General features: G+C 39.0%; 1 protein-coding gene across 1 annotated transcript; it reads right to left on the reverse strand.

Moving 5' to 3' along the window:
- Positions 1-5,132: 5,132 nt before the first annotated feature.
- si:ch211-246m6.4 (transcription factor 15) lies at positions 5,133-14,343 on the reverse strand. Its single transcript, XM_036564316.1, has 3 exons — positions 14,176-14,343; positions 10,796-11,207; positions 5,133-5,820 (listed from the first exon to the last, which is right to left on the reverse strand). Exons 1-3 carry the CDS (start codon positions 14,286-14,288, stop codon positions 5,785-5,787), a joined length of 561 nt encoding a protein of 186 aa, XP_036420209.1. The 5' UTR covers positions 14,289-14,343; the 3' UTR covers positions 5,133-5,784.
- Between the last annotated feature and the right edge of the window lie 2,669 nt (positions 14,344-17,012).

Raw genomic sequence — 17,012 nt, forward strand, 5'->3', positions numbered from 1 at the left:
ATGAGAACCATGAACACTCATAAAGAACCCTTTAATCATGCAAAGGGTTTGCTATCATGAAGGGGTTTTTCCGATTGAACCTTTTTGAAAAGGGTTCTATATAGCACCAAACAGGCTTGACATTGTAACAACAGTAGAACCTTTTTCCAAAGGGTTATTTAAAGAACCATCTATAGCACATTTAACCATTTAATGATGCAAAGAACCCTTTAATGGCACAAATGGTTCTCTGAGTGTTCGTGGTTCTACATAGAACCTTCTTTAGTAAAGAACCCTTAAAGAACCACTTAAACACATCAGTAAACCCCTAGAACACTGCTACACTGCTATGCAGGCCAGATGCTTCCTTTTGTTTGCGTTGTACAGAGCTGTGTGGAAGTGCTGTTGGAACAAAACCTGGTATCTCCATTTTCAGTTTTTCACATAATTTGAAAAAGCCTGTTGTTCTTCACATTGTGTGTAAATTTCACAGTGAATGGACCAAAAGAAACGGCCCAAAATGGCTTGGTAAGAATTCTGGTTCCATTGACTCACATTAAAAGTGAAGTAAGATTTTCCTTCTCCTGTAAAGTTACAATTTTGGAGATACAAGGTTTTCTTCAGACAACAGACTATACACACACACACACACACACATACATATATATATATATATATATATATATATATATATATATGTATGTATGTATATATTTAGTGTAGTGTGAAGTACCCCCAAACACATTGAGTTCTGGACTCTGGGGTGGTCAGTCCATTGTTCTGAGATCACCAACAGCTTCTTTGCTCGATCCAGCAAATTTTCTGTGTGTACTAAAAAATCTCTCCTTATAAATGAATAACTTTATGGCCGTTTTTCACCGAAAACTAAACCTAAAGCACAGAACTGTACAGGTCAAAACTAACAGACATTTGTGCAATTCATGCAAGTTAAAGTAAACATTCTGGTCTGAAATGACCGCACACCCATAAACGCTGCGCTCTAGAACGTAACTCGCGCTCAAAGTTCAGCTAAATGTGCATCCTTGTAAAAGTAGCTCTGCATTTCCATTAGAATAACGACCTGAACAGGTTAGTCTACAAATTCAGAGCGAGTCGGGGTGAAACGGTTAGTCAAGCTGCTGTTCGGAAAAACTCAGGACTTTTTAGGATAAATCCTCAACCCTGTGGTGGATTTATGAGCACAGCTGAGCGCCTGGCCTACTCAGGATTTTCAATCCAGACTGAGCGTTGAAGGAAAAGTTTAGTATTTTCTTACCCTAAATGTGGTCAGTCAGCCAGTTTTGCACTGGCGCTATGAGGCTAATGCAGCTAACAGACAATGGAAGCTTAAGCTGCTTTCCGTTTAGCTTGGAAAAGCTACAAAGTGGGGAAAAACATAGACGCCTCCATTAAAACGAGTATTGTTAGCAACAAGCTGGGGTAACACATTTTTATTGAGATCACCAACATTAGCAGGATAGCTTGGGTAACGACAGTTCATAAGGCTACATGACACCCACATAAGCTTGTCATGATAACTGATATAACCCTTCATAAATGTTTATTAATGCTTATTCCAACAGGCATTATACATTATAAATGTTACATTTGCCAATTTTGATCAAAGTAGTCTTTACGACAGATGACGCCTATTGGAACAAGCATTAATAAACATTATGGGGGTGTAATGTAGCCTTATGAACTGTACCCTGCAGTAAAGTGTTACCTAAGCTATCCAGCTAATGTTGGTGATGTGAGTAATAAAGGATGTATTTATCTCAAAACTGACCGCTTTATGGTCAGTGTTATAGATTAACCAGCTACTGTGTCTCTACGTTGGCTGATTTAAAGCTAACCTCATTTAAAAGTCAATACGTGGTTCTTTGCTATTGTTGATGACGTAAGCAGTCGTGTAGATCTGACATCATATGCTGAGCTTGGAGTTGAGAACACCGTCCTGACTTTCCCAGTAGGAATTCCCAGTAGAGGATGGGAAATTCCTCTTTACAAATTAGCTACATTGCTAGCTACACGCATGAGCCAGAACACACAGTCAACTCTATTCGAGGTCTCTGAAAAAATCCACACGGTTTTAGTGAAGTCATAATGCAGGTAAGCAGTTAGCACCATGCTAACTGGCTAACTGGTAAAGCCTCCATAACTTCTTAGCTACATTAGCCTTGTAGCTTCAGTGCTAAAACTACAGAAGACAACAAACGTTCTAGCTGACTGACTACATTTGGGGTAAGGGGGGGGGGCGGCCCCCTTAGTGTGTTGTGGTTGTTTATAACACAGCCAGATCATTTGAGAAGCTGGACAAACAAACATTTCCGCTGCCCGGTAATACCTCTGAAGGTCGTGACCCTGTCCAGCTTGTAATATCTGCTCACTCAGATTTACTTCCTGAAGCAGGATTTCTCAGTTAGCCAGAAAACTCCAACAAACGGTTAAATCTAATTTACGCAGTTTACCCTGAATATAATCCATCAGAGACGAGTATGTAGTAATATGTAGTGGCATTTTAAGCCAAAGGCCAAACATGAAGTCTTGTCCAATAGAAGAGTATTTAGGGTTACTTCAGGACGGTCCTCAGTTTTGGCCGATGTTGACCAGCTTTACTGGGAAATTCTGCTTTGTAAATGATCACACTGGTTAGCTTATTATCTACATTTACATTTTACGCTAACGTTGGTGGCGTTTGGTAGACACAGAGAACTTGTAGAGAGGAGAATTACCACTCTGCAATGTCTTCTGGGTTTTTCAGACACTAGGGGGCGCTCCCGAGCGAGTCCAAAATGAATGGGTTGATATGGATCATTTGAGCAAAATCACAGTTTAAAAATGCTGAAACATTTTTAATGTAAAATAATTCATTCATTTCCTGAACACAGAAACATTTTAACACTGCTGTTATATTTTTAAGAGCTTTTAAACTCGAGTTATAGGAGTTTAAAACGGATGTCAGTGAGCGCAAACAGCCAATGAGCTGCTCTACTCGCCAAAAAATCAGCACTCAGTAGCAGTAAAGCCCGCCTTCTGCTGCCCAAAACCCGTTTGCTGTATAAAAAGGAAACATACAGGTGAGATTTCTTTGTTTTTTTAGTGAAATCCATCCTTCTACTTTCTACAATTAAAGGAAAGTTCTGGTTCAGTGATTAGAAGCTATTTTAACTTTTAGTTTTTAGCCGTTGAGCTCCATTCACTGCCATTCATTGAGGACTCGCTCGCGGGCGCCCTCTGCTGTTTAGCAGTCCTGTTTTTGATGTAATGGGGGAAATAGGAAGTGGCCAGACTCCTCATAAACCGGCTCTGGTAGACACTCTTAATTCAGACTGATTTACAAAAGTGCTTTGTCGTTTTGGTAAACCTATGTTTGCCTCCTCAGACTTCCTTTAGCAAAGTGAACCAAAGCTACATAAGATGCTAACATAGCTAACATGTGGTGACATTTTAAAGCCAAAAGCCAATCATAAAGTCTAAAAGAAGAGGGGTTATTTCAGGTCAATCCTCGGTTTGGCTGATGTTGCCCTGCTTTACTGTGAAATTCTGCTTTGTAAATGATCACACTGGTTAGCTCGTTAGCTACTTCTACATTGATGGTGTTTGGTAGACACTCTTAACCCAGGCTGATTTACAAAAGTGCTGTGCTGCTTTGGTAAACCTATGTATTTTATGCTAGTGCAGAACCTATAGATACCATATAACAGTAGAACAGAGGCTTTACAGTCTTTTCAATAACAGTTTTACAAATACTCAAGTATTTATGGGCCGTTCTAGTCTCACTGGGCCAGATGTGATGTCGAAATGAGAACATCTGGGGGGAAATATCTAAACGGCTTATAAAGGCAGAGCTTCAAGTAGGGGGCGATGTTGCTCCCACCAACAACATCCAAAAGGAAAAATAGTTCTGTTAGCTAACAATAGAGGTTCAAAACCTAGCTAGTGTTTTTTTTATTATTATTATTATTTTATTGATTATTAAAAGAGCATGGACTAAAAACTTTGGGGGTGGGTTTAGAGATGGGTGAACTCTTGCTTCACCGCAAATCCAGCACCAAAGGTTCCCCAGACGTGTATTCTGTTTATAAGGTCATATCTAGGCCTGCAAGACTAGCTATTCCTTACTGAAAGTATAGGCTAAGTTCACATTACACGCATTATTGCTCAAAAAAGTTGCTGCCAACACTGGAAGATGGCCACGATATGCGCATGTGCAGCATATGTGGGCTATAAAAACACATATTTTAATCTTTTCTATATGTTGGAGAAAACATAGCTTTACAGAGTGTTAGCAAAAATCCCACTCAACACAGATTTGTCAAGTATTGCTAGTTTGAAATGATGTTTACTTTGTATGTGAGGTTACAGGGATAAACATACGGTAGATAGTCTAATCGGTTTCAGCTGTTTTAGCATTGCTAGCTAGCTAAGTGAATGTAATAGCCTACTTCACAAGCTAAGCTAGCATGGCTGAAGATGCTGTGAGTTTTGCCAAGGTTTTCTTCATCGTACTGACATATGTACTGATTTTACAGCGGAAACGGAAGACGTAACAGCAAAATCTCAAGCTACATTAATAAAGTCAAGCTAACCAGCGATGGAAAGAGGCTAGCGTGCAATGCTAATCCAGCTGAAGCTAGTGGACTTCCTGTTTAGCCTATTAGTCAGTTGTTTATTTCTAAAAAAAATAAAATGATGACAAATCAATAAACGTAAACATTATCTATCCTAACATTGTGACTTAAATAAATGACCAAAATGCCAATTTACACAATTACTGGTTGTTTTCTGAATTTACGTATTGGGGGAAAACACAAAGCATAAAATGTGGCCTGTGCAAAAGTTATGGCACATAACATATCTCCAAAATGATAACTTCACAGGAGAAGGGAAAAACCTACTTTACTTTTAATGTAAGTCAATGGAACCAGACGTCTTTCAAAGTCATTTTGGGCCATTGCTTATAGTCCAATAATCATGAAATGTACAGGCAATAAAAAGGGCAACAGGTCTTTTAAAATTATGTCAAAAACTGAAAAACGTTAAAAATGGAGATACAAGGTTTTTTTTCAACAACAGCGATACATATGTGTGTGTGTATATATATATATATATATATATATACACATATATATATAGACATTGAGGGTGTTCAAACTTCTGGATTTGACTGTATAATTTAAAATAAACAACAAATTCCAAGTTGACATGTTTTGATATTTGACGAAAACAATTATGTTTAATGGGATTTTTTGCTAGAGCTCTGTAAGGCTAACCTTCGTAACCTCGTAACTAGGAAAGAACACACCTGTGGGCGGAGCCTGGATTGGTTAATTCTGCATTTGTGCCACTTTCCACCCTGTTATGTGACCGCAGCTCGTAGTCTAGGGAGAAGAGGGAGGGGACCAGAGAGTTACCCAAAAGCGCTCTCACTGTGTACTGACAGCAACCGCTGCAGGTTTGGATTACCGTCATGTGACCCAGGAAGGCCAGACATGGGGCTTGTTTTTTAAGGAGAGGCCCGTGGAGGCTTACTATATCTGACACTGAAATAACTTACTGCCAGGTGCTGCTTCACACGCCAGGCTCCGGTTACATCCACCAAAACAAGGCCAAAGACACGGACACACGCGTGAACATTCGTAAACGAAAGAGGGAGAAAAAGTGCATTTCAGTGTTGTACTTCTTTAGATTTCTTCTGTCCTCAGAGATTTAGAAAAATATACATCTGCTTTTTTGTCTGTACAAGGCGAAGAGTCTTTTACATGTAAACGTTGAGGAGGACGTGCTGTCCAAGTCTGCTGCTCAGGCCCGTGGACTCTGTTTCTCCCCGGCTCGCATCTGCAAAACACACAAAGACACACAGCAGTCACACATGTGCAGAAAGTTCAGTCTTAGAAGCTGGTTGATCATTTTCTAAAGTAATCAAACACATTCAGTGGTGTTGAGGTCTGGACTCTGGGGTGGTCAGTCCATCGTTCAGCTTCTTTGTTTGATGTGTCCGTCTCCTTTTCTCAGTGAGGTTCTTCTTGATCAGCTACACATCCTTTCAGACCCACAGCGCTGAGTCGTCTTCTCACAGTGGAAGGATGGACAGAAACACCTGTGGATGTTTTCAGATCTGAAGCAGCTTGATTTTCTCCTCTCTCTCAGAGATGAAAGCTTTAAGTGCTGTTTATCTGATGGGGGCATTTTTGGGGTCGACCAGCTCTTCCAGGTGGTTGTTAGGAGACACATTTTCTCTGGAGCTGTTAATCAGTTTTCAAAACTTTTTCTGCTTTTCTTTTTATGAGTTTCTTTTTCTTTATACAAGCGGATTATCTTAAATTTAATCTCCTCAGAAATATCTTATGAAAAATGAATACTTAATGGCTGTTTTATATTCATATTATATATATATATATATATATTCATGCTACAAAAGTTTGGCTTTTGAAAACGTCTTTAATAAAAATGAGAATGTTTTCTTTGTTAACTGGCAGTAACTTAAAATATGAAATAGAATTCTGTTTAGATTTTGCCATATGTTTTTGCAAAAACTAAATAGATAAAAACATCTTTTATTAATCAGATTAGCTTACAGAGGCTAATTAGCCACAAGCACTGAGAAAAGGACTGAAGTAAGTGCTGGAATGGGAATAAAATCCCATATATTTACAAAAAAACAGCAAATATATTTGTACATACGCAGTTAAACACAATACATGTGCCCATTTCAGTGCTCTCATTTTCTCATTTCAAAAAAATGACCTTTGTTTCTGTAGCTAACTAGCCACTATTAGCTAAAGTGAGCCAGCTAGCCACAATGCGCTTGAATTAATTTACGTTAAGTTTGTCAGCAAAACCATTCCTGAGAAGCTGTAGCATGTGCTAATATAATTTATTTTAGTTTTATCAAATTAGCATCAAAAATTGAAAGCCAAAGAAAAATGATATGAAGAGGTCAGCTAGCATTGTGCTAACTTCTTGGTTCACTGCATAGCTACTTCAGTAATACCAGCTTTAGCTAATGGAATTAGTAAACACTGCAGCGACACGTTTAACACTGTCAATAATCCTTTCTCATTTGAGACGAATGCTTTAGTTCATAATAACTGACAAAATGAACGTAATAAACAAACTTACACTGAGTGTGTTTACGTGCACTTAATAATCTGATAACTGCAGAAAATCAGATTTGTCAGTAATCCCATCAATGCGTTTACATGCACTTGAGTAATCAGATAATGAGGAAACTCCAGGTCTACATGAGTCAGACAGAAATCAGATTTCTGCTTTACAACCAGCCAATAAACTCACAGAAGAAGACGCGACAGAAACGTAACGCTAAAACTCAAACTTCATACTGCGTTTTTTTTTTTAAAACCTAAAATATGATCAAACATCATCTAGAAGATGAAGAATATTTCAATCCTTCAATTTGTATTTGGTTTCAGTGTCACTCCAGACGTGTTTTGCTGCATCCCGCAGCGTCGCTGCTCGCTTGTTTCTGGTACCGCAGTCTGTTTTCACACATGCTCAGACTGAGAAACCCGAAAGAAATCAGAGTAAGAGTTTACAGCACTGAGAAATCTGATTACTAAGCTAAAAATCCAGCCTCTTTATCAGATTTCTTAATAGGATTTCTAGTTCGGAGTATGGTGTTTACATGACCATTTGAATACTTGGATAACTACAGAAATCCGATTATGATCGGATTATTGAGTGCATGTAAACACACTCATTGACTGCACCTGCATGCAAGCCAAAGCATGAAGCTAAGCACTCCACAAGTAAGGTCAGCCTGCTGTATATACAGTTTAGGCTTGTCTCCTGTTGGATTTCACTGTTTTTGTCTCCAATTCTGTTGAAAATCCACTGATTTTTAAATATTCCCTGATAATTCAGTGTGTGAGATGTAAACAGAGGGGTTTGGTGTGAAATGGTTCAGATGTCTTTACAGTGGTGGTGATAGGAACCAGGGGTCGCCATGACTACAACACAAATATAGACATTTTATTTACTATCCAGAACCACCAGTGAACCTACACGAGTCTTCTGAGCTTATATGGAATGTTGATGATGGAAAATAGTGGAAAATCTGAAATAATAAGTTTTCTTTGGGGACTATTTTGCCTCACAGCGCCCTGCATGTTATGTATCCCTCCACCATGAATGGAGCTTAAGTTCTCTAAACGATCATAAAACAGTGTCTCAGTCATCAGGCAGTGAATTCATAACCATTTCATGTAGGAACTTTCTGTGAGGAGCTTTTAGAGGTGGACGTCTGGTTCCTATCACCACCACAAAACCACACCAAACCACTCTGAACAACTTTGTCTACAGCTTAGTCACTTCATTATGCAGAAAATTCATAAAAATGGTAGAATTTCACTCCTTTCATCAAGATGCATACAGATGGATGAGTGAGTGTAACTGAATGGAGATAATACTGATGGCTTAAGTGCAATTTCCACTCAATTTCCACTATAAACGGTGCATCACGCTGTTGATTTCATGGTGTGATACATGGACAATGAGCACAAATCAGCTCTGATAGCGATCCGCTTGGTTGATTGAGTGACTGTGCAGTAAATGCGGCGTGAAATCAGCAGTAATCTGGACAGAAATGACCAGCATCCCTGTTTCAACAGAAAGTGAGCAGCATTTTATCACTAAACAGGCATTTAATTGACTTTGAATTGGTTTTTATGTATGTATACCAAACAATACCAATGTAAGGCTGCATTACAAGTGAAGACATGTTCAATGTAGGCATCCATTATTAAGTCACTGTAAGAATATTGTAGGATTATTAATTATTAGTCTATTTCTAGATTAATTTATTTCATTTGCATTAAAATAACATCTTAGAAACACCTATTAAATTGTCATAAACTTATATATACATTAAGAAAGGCTTAATAAAAATGGACAAAAGCAGCTTTTACGACCACTGACGCTTTGTAAATGTTATCATCGGTTTATATCAGTTGTTTTGAAAGGCGCAAGTAGGTCTTCTATAGACATACGAATGCTGCCATTCAGTAAAATGTTAGCCATGTTCATTTTTTCAATACATAATGATTGAAGGAAGGAAAATGATGCACTTTATCTGATAAGATTACATCAAAACATACCATTTATATGAATAATCTTACAATAATCTCACAAAAAGATCAATTTTAAGTACATTATGGAGACTCACTATGTTTTATTATCTGTTTGGTTCTGTCTATTATTGTCATTTTATGTATTCTTCTGTTGTCTAAGAGTTCAGCGAAGCCCACAGATGAATCGTACGAGTGTTCACTCTGCTCTGATGCACCTGACTCAACTCATCAGCCATTGGGTCAGGTGTGTTCGAGCAGGGAACACCAGAAATACGAAACTGAGGCTGCCACAGGGCTGAAGACCAGAACAAGCTGTCTAGACGGCCTCCCCAGAGCCACACGCTAGTTCGGGCAACCCTTCTTACTTGGCACCAGCTACAGATTCCACAGAGTGACTGTACAGACACCAAACCGACACTGACAATTAGGACTATAACGATTGAATAGTGTATACATGAATATACTGTCATACACTTAAAAACAAGCACTCTATAGTGTTCATATGATCCACACAGTCATTCTGACAGACTGTAATACACTACAGGAAGTGTAGGGGGCGATATGGCTTCCACTGTTTCATTTAAAAAGCTCTATAATGTTCATATGATCCACACAGTCACTCTGACAGACTGTAATACACTACAGGAAGTGTAGGGGGCGATATGGCTTCCACTGTTTCATTTAAAAAGCCTCTATAATGTTCATATGATCCACACAGTCACTCTGACAGACTGTAATACACTACAGGAAGCGTAGGGGGCGATATGGCTTCCACTGTTTCATTTAAAAAGCTCTATAATGTTCATATGATCCACACAGTCACTCTGACAGACTGTAATACACTACAGGAAGTGTAGGGGGCAATATGGCTTCTACTGTTTCATTTAAAAAGCCTCTATAAAGCTCCCGAGTGGTGCAACCGTCTAAGCGTCTGTAAAGGCTGAGGCCATATTTATTTATATATTGAAATATATAAATTTATTTATATATTGAAATATATATAAATATAAATGTATTTATATATTGAAATAAATAAATTAAATGACATAAAGAAAACAAATGCCAAATAAATATTATAAAATATATAATGAAAGTTGTCCCCAGGAGTCGTGTCACTGGTGTAACTGCGTACAAAAAATCTCTTATTTTGAAATAAAAGTCACACTGATGACATCACTTGACTTCCTTTTACCTGTGTTCTGAGGATCTATGAAGAAAAGCACATGGTGAGTCCACTGTATCTTTCAGTTATCAGAGATTTTCTCATTTAGCTCATGATTTCATATGAAGCTTTTAGCTGAAGTCACTGGTGTGACCGACTTTATTCTGAGGTAACTGTGAAAAAATAGAACCCAAATGGATTAAATTCCATATTTTGGTGGATATTCCATGATTGACAACATGTGGTTTGATGCTCTGTAGCAGCCGTTTAGTAAAATGCATTGTTCATTAAAATGTCTCTGGTGTTCCTTTATTATGTGTAACACCAATGAGGATCAGTAACACCAGTGACTCCTATGGAGAGATAGAAAAGTGGTCGTTTCTGTAGAATGACCCTACAAAGAAGTTGGCTAGTCCTCACTATAGTGATACTGGCTGGCCCCCAAACCTGCAACCAGGACCCCCTAAAATGAAATCCTGGCTATGCCACTAGGTGGCGCCATGGAAGTTTTTTCAACCCTGGGCTGCGGCTTTTTTAGCCCACTTGCTAAATCCACACTCACCATTTTCCTCTGGTTCCCGAGGCAGAAGGTGCAGATGGGTCTGAGGGAGGCACGGGTGGCGCCGCCCTGTAGGACGCCGCGGTACTGTAGGCACGGCTGCCCATCGCTGCAGCTTTCGCCCAGCAGCAGCACGTTGGCGAGGTGGGAGATGTAGCTGGACGCCAGCCGCAGCGTCTCGATCTTGGACAGCTTCCTGTCGGCCGGCTCCGTGGGGATAAGCGTCCGCAAGGCGCTGAAGGCCGTGTTGACGCTGTGCGTCCGGTCGCGTTCCCGGGCGTTCGCCGCCTGCCTCTGCTTACTGACCCCCACCAACCTACGGCTGGATCGGTGGGGGCGCTTCCCGGCTTCACCTGTCGACTTTTCCGAGCTTTCGCTGCCGCTGTCCAGCTCCTCAGGCTCCGAGGGTGAGGAGCTAAACACATTAATAAACACAGGAATAAAAAAATATTAATTTACACAATTTTCCTTAAAGAAAAGTCACATAAATTTCACACATGAAGTGCAACAAACCACGTGTTTAAAAGTAATCACACATTTTTTTTACATGAACATGTTTTCACACATGATCACACATTTTTAACATGTAAGTGTGCAAAAAATGTGTTTGTTTACACACGTGAAAAAGTGAACATATATCGGTCCGCTAGCTTGATAAGGTCAGCACCCCACTGACTAGCCACTGCTAGTCCACCCTCGGACCACCCAGATTAAAGGTCTGACTAGTCTTTAATCTCCTCGAACAGATTTTAAATATACACAAACTTTTATTTTGTAAAATAAAAGAAGACAAATGTTATAAAAAAAATTATAACAATAATGACTAGGCTGGAAAAAAATGGTTTAGTTGAAGATGTTGTTGCTGGCACTGTGCTAGATTGGTGACAGCTGTGTAACTGGCTTTATTTTTATTTATTTATTTATTATTATTTTTTAATTTATTTTTATTTTTATTTTTTTTTTCAATTTTATCCGATTTTCTCCCCAATTTAGTCGTCTCCAATTCCACCCGCTAGTTAGGACTCCCCCAATCACACGATGCTATCAGCGCTAGGAGGGCGAGGCTAACACAGGCTTCCTCCGAGACCTGTGAAGCCAACCACCGCTTCTTTTCGAGCTGCCGCTCAAGCAACGTCACTGGACAGCCGAACGCGCTCGGAGGAAAGCGCCAACCGCCAGATCTGCTACGTCAGCTAACAGACGCCTGCGCTGACTAGCATCGCGCTGAGTGATGGGGGGAGAAGGGCAGCCATCCCACCCACCCAGAGAGAGCGAGGCCAATTGTGCTCTCTCTGACTGACCGGCTACAGACGGCTGTAGCATCACCAGGGATCGAACCGGCTTTATTGATGATATTAATACTAACTAAAGTAATTTACAAAAGATTTTGAAAGAAAAGAAAAGAAGGAAAAATGAGTAAATTGGACTGTGAGTGGAAAATGAGCTGCATTTTGTCCAGTACTCTGCTGAATCACTGGTGGGCAGGCCAGCAGTGACCCGCTGTCCTCTTGCTATCTGGGTCATGTGACTTTCTGTAAGGGTTAGCATACATTTATCAGATCAGTCAAGGCGTGTTTGGTGCCTTAGTTTTAGCGCTGGAGCTACGTGGCTAATGTAGCTGACAAGTAATGGAAGCTAATGTACAGAAATTAGCGTGGAGATTAGCATGGTGCTAACTGCATAGCTAAATCATCACACATTTCACTTTCCAGTTGTCGGGTTGTTCAGCGTCTCTAACAGACTTGATTGTGTGGTTTATGACACTGTAAGAAACACTGTTATCTTTAAACGTGGACTGAAGTACAGACACAATCCAGGCTCCAGCTTTATGCTGATGTCCTTTAATCCATGTTTATAGGCTACAGTGAGTCATATGGGGTCAGAAACCACAGAATCAGGTCTAGTAGAAATGGCTTAAAAGGACATTCTGGCCTAAAACCAGAAACCAGAGGTTAATATGCTTGTTGTCATGTTACACAACCTCATCAGTTTGATAGAATCACAATTTTATAGCATTTTCATGTTTTTGTTCATCAGGGTTCTCACTACAATACCCAGAATGCTTCATCAATACTTCATGCAACCATTTACAATCCCCAAGACTGCTAGCCAAGATACTATGAGCTTAACACAACCAAATACAACCATAAAGAAAAGAGTGATTTTATCTTCAGCACTAAATCAACACCAGAGACAAGTTTAACTCTTTCAGCTAGAATAAGTGTCTGGATAGCCAATTAGCTGCCATGCTAACGTTAGCTTTCAGGGTCATCTGACGAGTCATTTCTAATGTTTTAGTAATCAATCCTCTCCACTGAAATGAAGATTTGAGGACAGTTACTACAGTAAAACACCACAAATACGATATTCAGTGTCCTCCTAGATAGTAAAAGGACAGTGGGCCGCTGTCGGACCACTAACGGCACAGCTGGAAGCCCACTGGCTTAGCATTTTCCCGGTGGCCCACCGAAGGTTAAGCAGAGTATTAGACAAAATGCCACTTTTCATCACTCCTCTTCCACTCACAGTCTAATTTACTTATTTTATATTCATTTCATTCTTTGTTTACCTTTTGTAAATTAGTTTAGTAAATAGTTTTAACATTAATCTAATAAATAAATAAATAAATAAATCTGGTTATACAGCTGTAATCAACCCAGCACACTGACAGCAACATTTTCAAAAAAATTATTTCACATCAGGCAAAGTCATTTTTTCTTCTCTTAAAGGTTTTTAATATTTGTCTTAGTTTACTTTCCAAAATAAAAGTCAGTGCGCATTTAAAATCTGGTTGAGGGGATTTAAACCTAGTTAGAGCTTGTATGCAGGGCAGTAATCTCGGTGGTCCGAGGGGGGACCAGCAGTGGCGTACAGTCAGCCAGTGGACTGATATGTGTTCCCTATCTGGGCTAGCAGAAGCATTAGCTATCTCCTTATGTTCTACATCATTTTCAGAGGCTCCTCCCACCTTCAAGTTACATCATCAAGAGGATTTTTTAACATTACACTGGAAAATCTCTCTGCAGAGATTCTGCAGCTGTAGGCAACAAGTTGGCTTGTTTACAACTGATATAGTGACGATTACAGTTTTCTTTTTGGACAAATTGTGCCTCCAACACAGTTTGAGTCAAGTATGTGATGATTTGCGCAGTTAGCACGATGCTAATTGGTGGGTATAAGCTTCCATTACTTGTTAGCTGCATTAGCCTTGTAGCTCCAGCACTAAGACTAAAGAAGTAAACATGCCTTGGCTGATCGACCACATTTTGGGGTGATTAATCGATTATTTTGCCAAAGTGTTGCTTTAATTTATCTACATTCATGCATCTTTATCTTCACTGCTACACCATGTCAAGCTGATCAATCACACAGCGGTCACTCACACACAGGAGGACGGGTGGTCCTTGGCCCCTGCGGACTTCATGGCGTGGACGCAGAGAGGGCTGGGAGGCTGTTTGAAGGCTGCTCGTCCAGGCTGGAGCTGTTGGCTCCCCATGCCGCTTTATGCTGGAGTGAAAATAGCAGCCGGAGGCAGCTGTGGCTGATCCGGTGACCGGGGGGCTCCCACTGACCGCCGACCCGCTTTCACTCCTGCATGCCATTGCTGAGCATGACCAGATCCTTTCTGGGATGGGACGCCACCGTGTGGCTCACTGCAATGATTTTGTGGTGAAGTGGGGCAGCAGAGATGTGGGCGGAGTGTGAACTGACCACTTTTCTACTGTTTCTCTTCTAATTTAGTCAGAAATATTTCTTTATAGCGTCTAAAACGTTTTATACAGCTGGAAAATACTGATTAATGATAGCTAGAACCCTAAAAACTGCGTTAACTAGCTACACACTTAAAAAGATGCTTCTTCAAGGGTTCTTTAGTGAAGGCAATGGTTTGCATGTGTAAACGGTTCTTGGCATGATAAAATGGTTCTTCAGATTGATGCCACGATTGAGTGATACATAGAACGTTTTTGAAAACTGTTCTTTATAGCACCAAAAAGGTTCTTGTACACTTATAGAAAAAGATGGCTCTTCAAGGGTTCTTTAGGAAAGACAGTGGTTCTATTTAGAGCTGTGAGTTCTATGTAGAACCATTTGCATGTGTAAATTGTTCTTTGCATGGTAAAATGGTTCTTCAGATTGAGGACGATTGATTGATACATAGAAAGGTTCGAAAATTGTTCTATATAGCACCAAAAAGGTTCTTGTGCACTCTTAAAAAAGACGGTTCTTCAAGGGTTTTTACAAAAGGCAATGGTTCTACTTAGAACTGTGAGTTCTAAATAAAACCATTTGCTTGTGTAAATCGTTCTTCAGATTGATGGCATAATTGATCGATACATAGAACGTTTTTGGAAATTGTTCTGTATGGCACCAAAGAGGTTCTTGCACACTCTTAAAAAGGACGGTTCTTCAAGGGTTCTTTAGTAAAGGCAATGGTTCTATTTAGAACTGTGAGTTCAATATAGAACCATTTGTATGTGTAAATGGTTCTTTCCACTGTATAATGGTTCTTCAGAGTGATGTCATGATTGATTGATACATAGAACCTTTTTGAAATTTGTTCTATATAGAACCAAAAAGATTATTGTACACTTTTAAAAAAGACTTCTTCAAGGGCTCTTTAGTAAGGGCACTGGTTCTATATAGAACCAGTAACACTCCAAAAACCCTTTTTGGTGCTATATAGAACCATATAGAACTGATTCTCCATCAATCTGAAGAGCCATGTCAACATGCAAAGAACCAAAGTCTCACAGCTTGTTTTCTTGCATTGACAACTAGATGGCAGTGTTGTGTTGATCAATAAAGAAAACCTGTGTTATCCTGAGATCCACCTATAAACTGATGGTAATGTATACTGTTGAGGCCTCTTCCTGCCAGAGAGATGAGGAAGAATCAGCTCCTTGTGTTTTTATTTCTTCTCTCTTTCCGCCAGCAGTACATCAAAATTATGACTTAGTATCTCTAAATAATATTATTTTTTTTGATAATTCACTTAATAACTCAAAATAATGACTGATTTTTTAAAAATGTTGACTTGATTTTGCAAATGAATTACGTATTTTTGTGAAATATTGACTTAATATCTCAAAATAATTTTCTTGAGATTTATAAAGAATTCTTAGTTTCTGTACTAAGTCTTTATTTTGACATAGTAAGTCAATATTTTGAAAAAAATATATATCAACATAGTACGTCATTATTATGGGATTTTAAGTCATTTTAACATAGTAAAGCAATATTATACATTATTAAACATTACATTTTTATTTTTACATTGTCAATATTTTTAGAAAAAATGTCATCATTTATATATATTAACTCAATATTTTGAGAAAATTTCATTATTTTGAGATATTAAGTAATTATTTTGAGATATTAAGTAAATATTTTGAGAAAATAAGTCATGAATTTGAAATATTAAGTAAGTATTTTGAGAAAATAAGTCATTATTTTGAGATAAGTCAAATGTCTGCCACAAACAGAGAGGGAAAAAAATCATCTGGGATTTTTTCTCATCTACCTGGCGAGAAATGGGCTTTCGATATGTAGCAATATTTTGTAAGAAAATGTTCACTAAGTAATTTAAATGTAATATTAATTAATTATTATTAATAATATTAATAATATTAAATATTAATTAATTTAATCTCCTTCTCTCCATTTATCTTATTGAGCTCTGACTGCTGTTCTGTTTTCGCTCATGCCGGACGCCACCTGTCAGCCGGCCGAGAGGGAGGAGGTCGTGTATTTATAAACACTTGTTGGGTCTGAAGGTCACTACAACTAACAAACGGCCTTTGACCTCTGTGCAGGTGAGCTGATGTGCTGTTAGAGCAGCTTTTCCTTTTTTCCTCATCCCTCCTTCTGTTTCATCACAAACACACACACTCATATGTAGGTGTTGCTATACTAATGAGGACTTTTAGTGACTTATCATTGCATCACTTTAACACCACACCTAAACACAACCTTAACCTCAGTAACCAAACAGTCTGTCTGCCCGTTTAGTTTTTCCAGTATGTTTCCATGTAAGGGTCACCAAAACGTCTTGACAATGACAATGTGATCATGTTTTTTTTAAATCATGAGGACACTCAGTCCTCACAAAGTGCTAAAGACAAGTACGCACAACTTATTATGCTGTACAAACACAGCATTCATACACATCTCTGTGCATTAACACACACACACACATCTCTGTGCATTAAAACACACATCT

The sequence above is a fragment of the Colossoma macropomum genome, unplaced genomic scaffold (genome assembly GCF_904425465.1).
Source record: "Colossoma macropomum unplaced genomic scaffold, Colossoma_macropomum, whole genome shotgun sequence".
Lineage (NCBI taxonomy): Eukaryota > Metazoa > Chordata > Actinopteri > Characiformes > Serrasalmidae > Colossoma > Colossoma macropomum.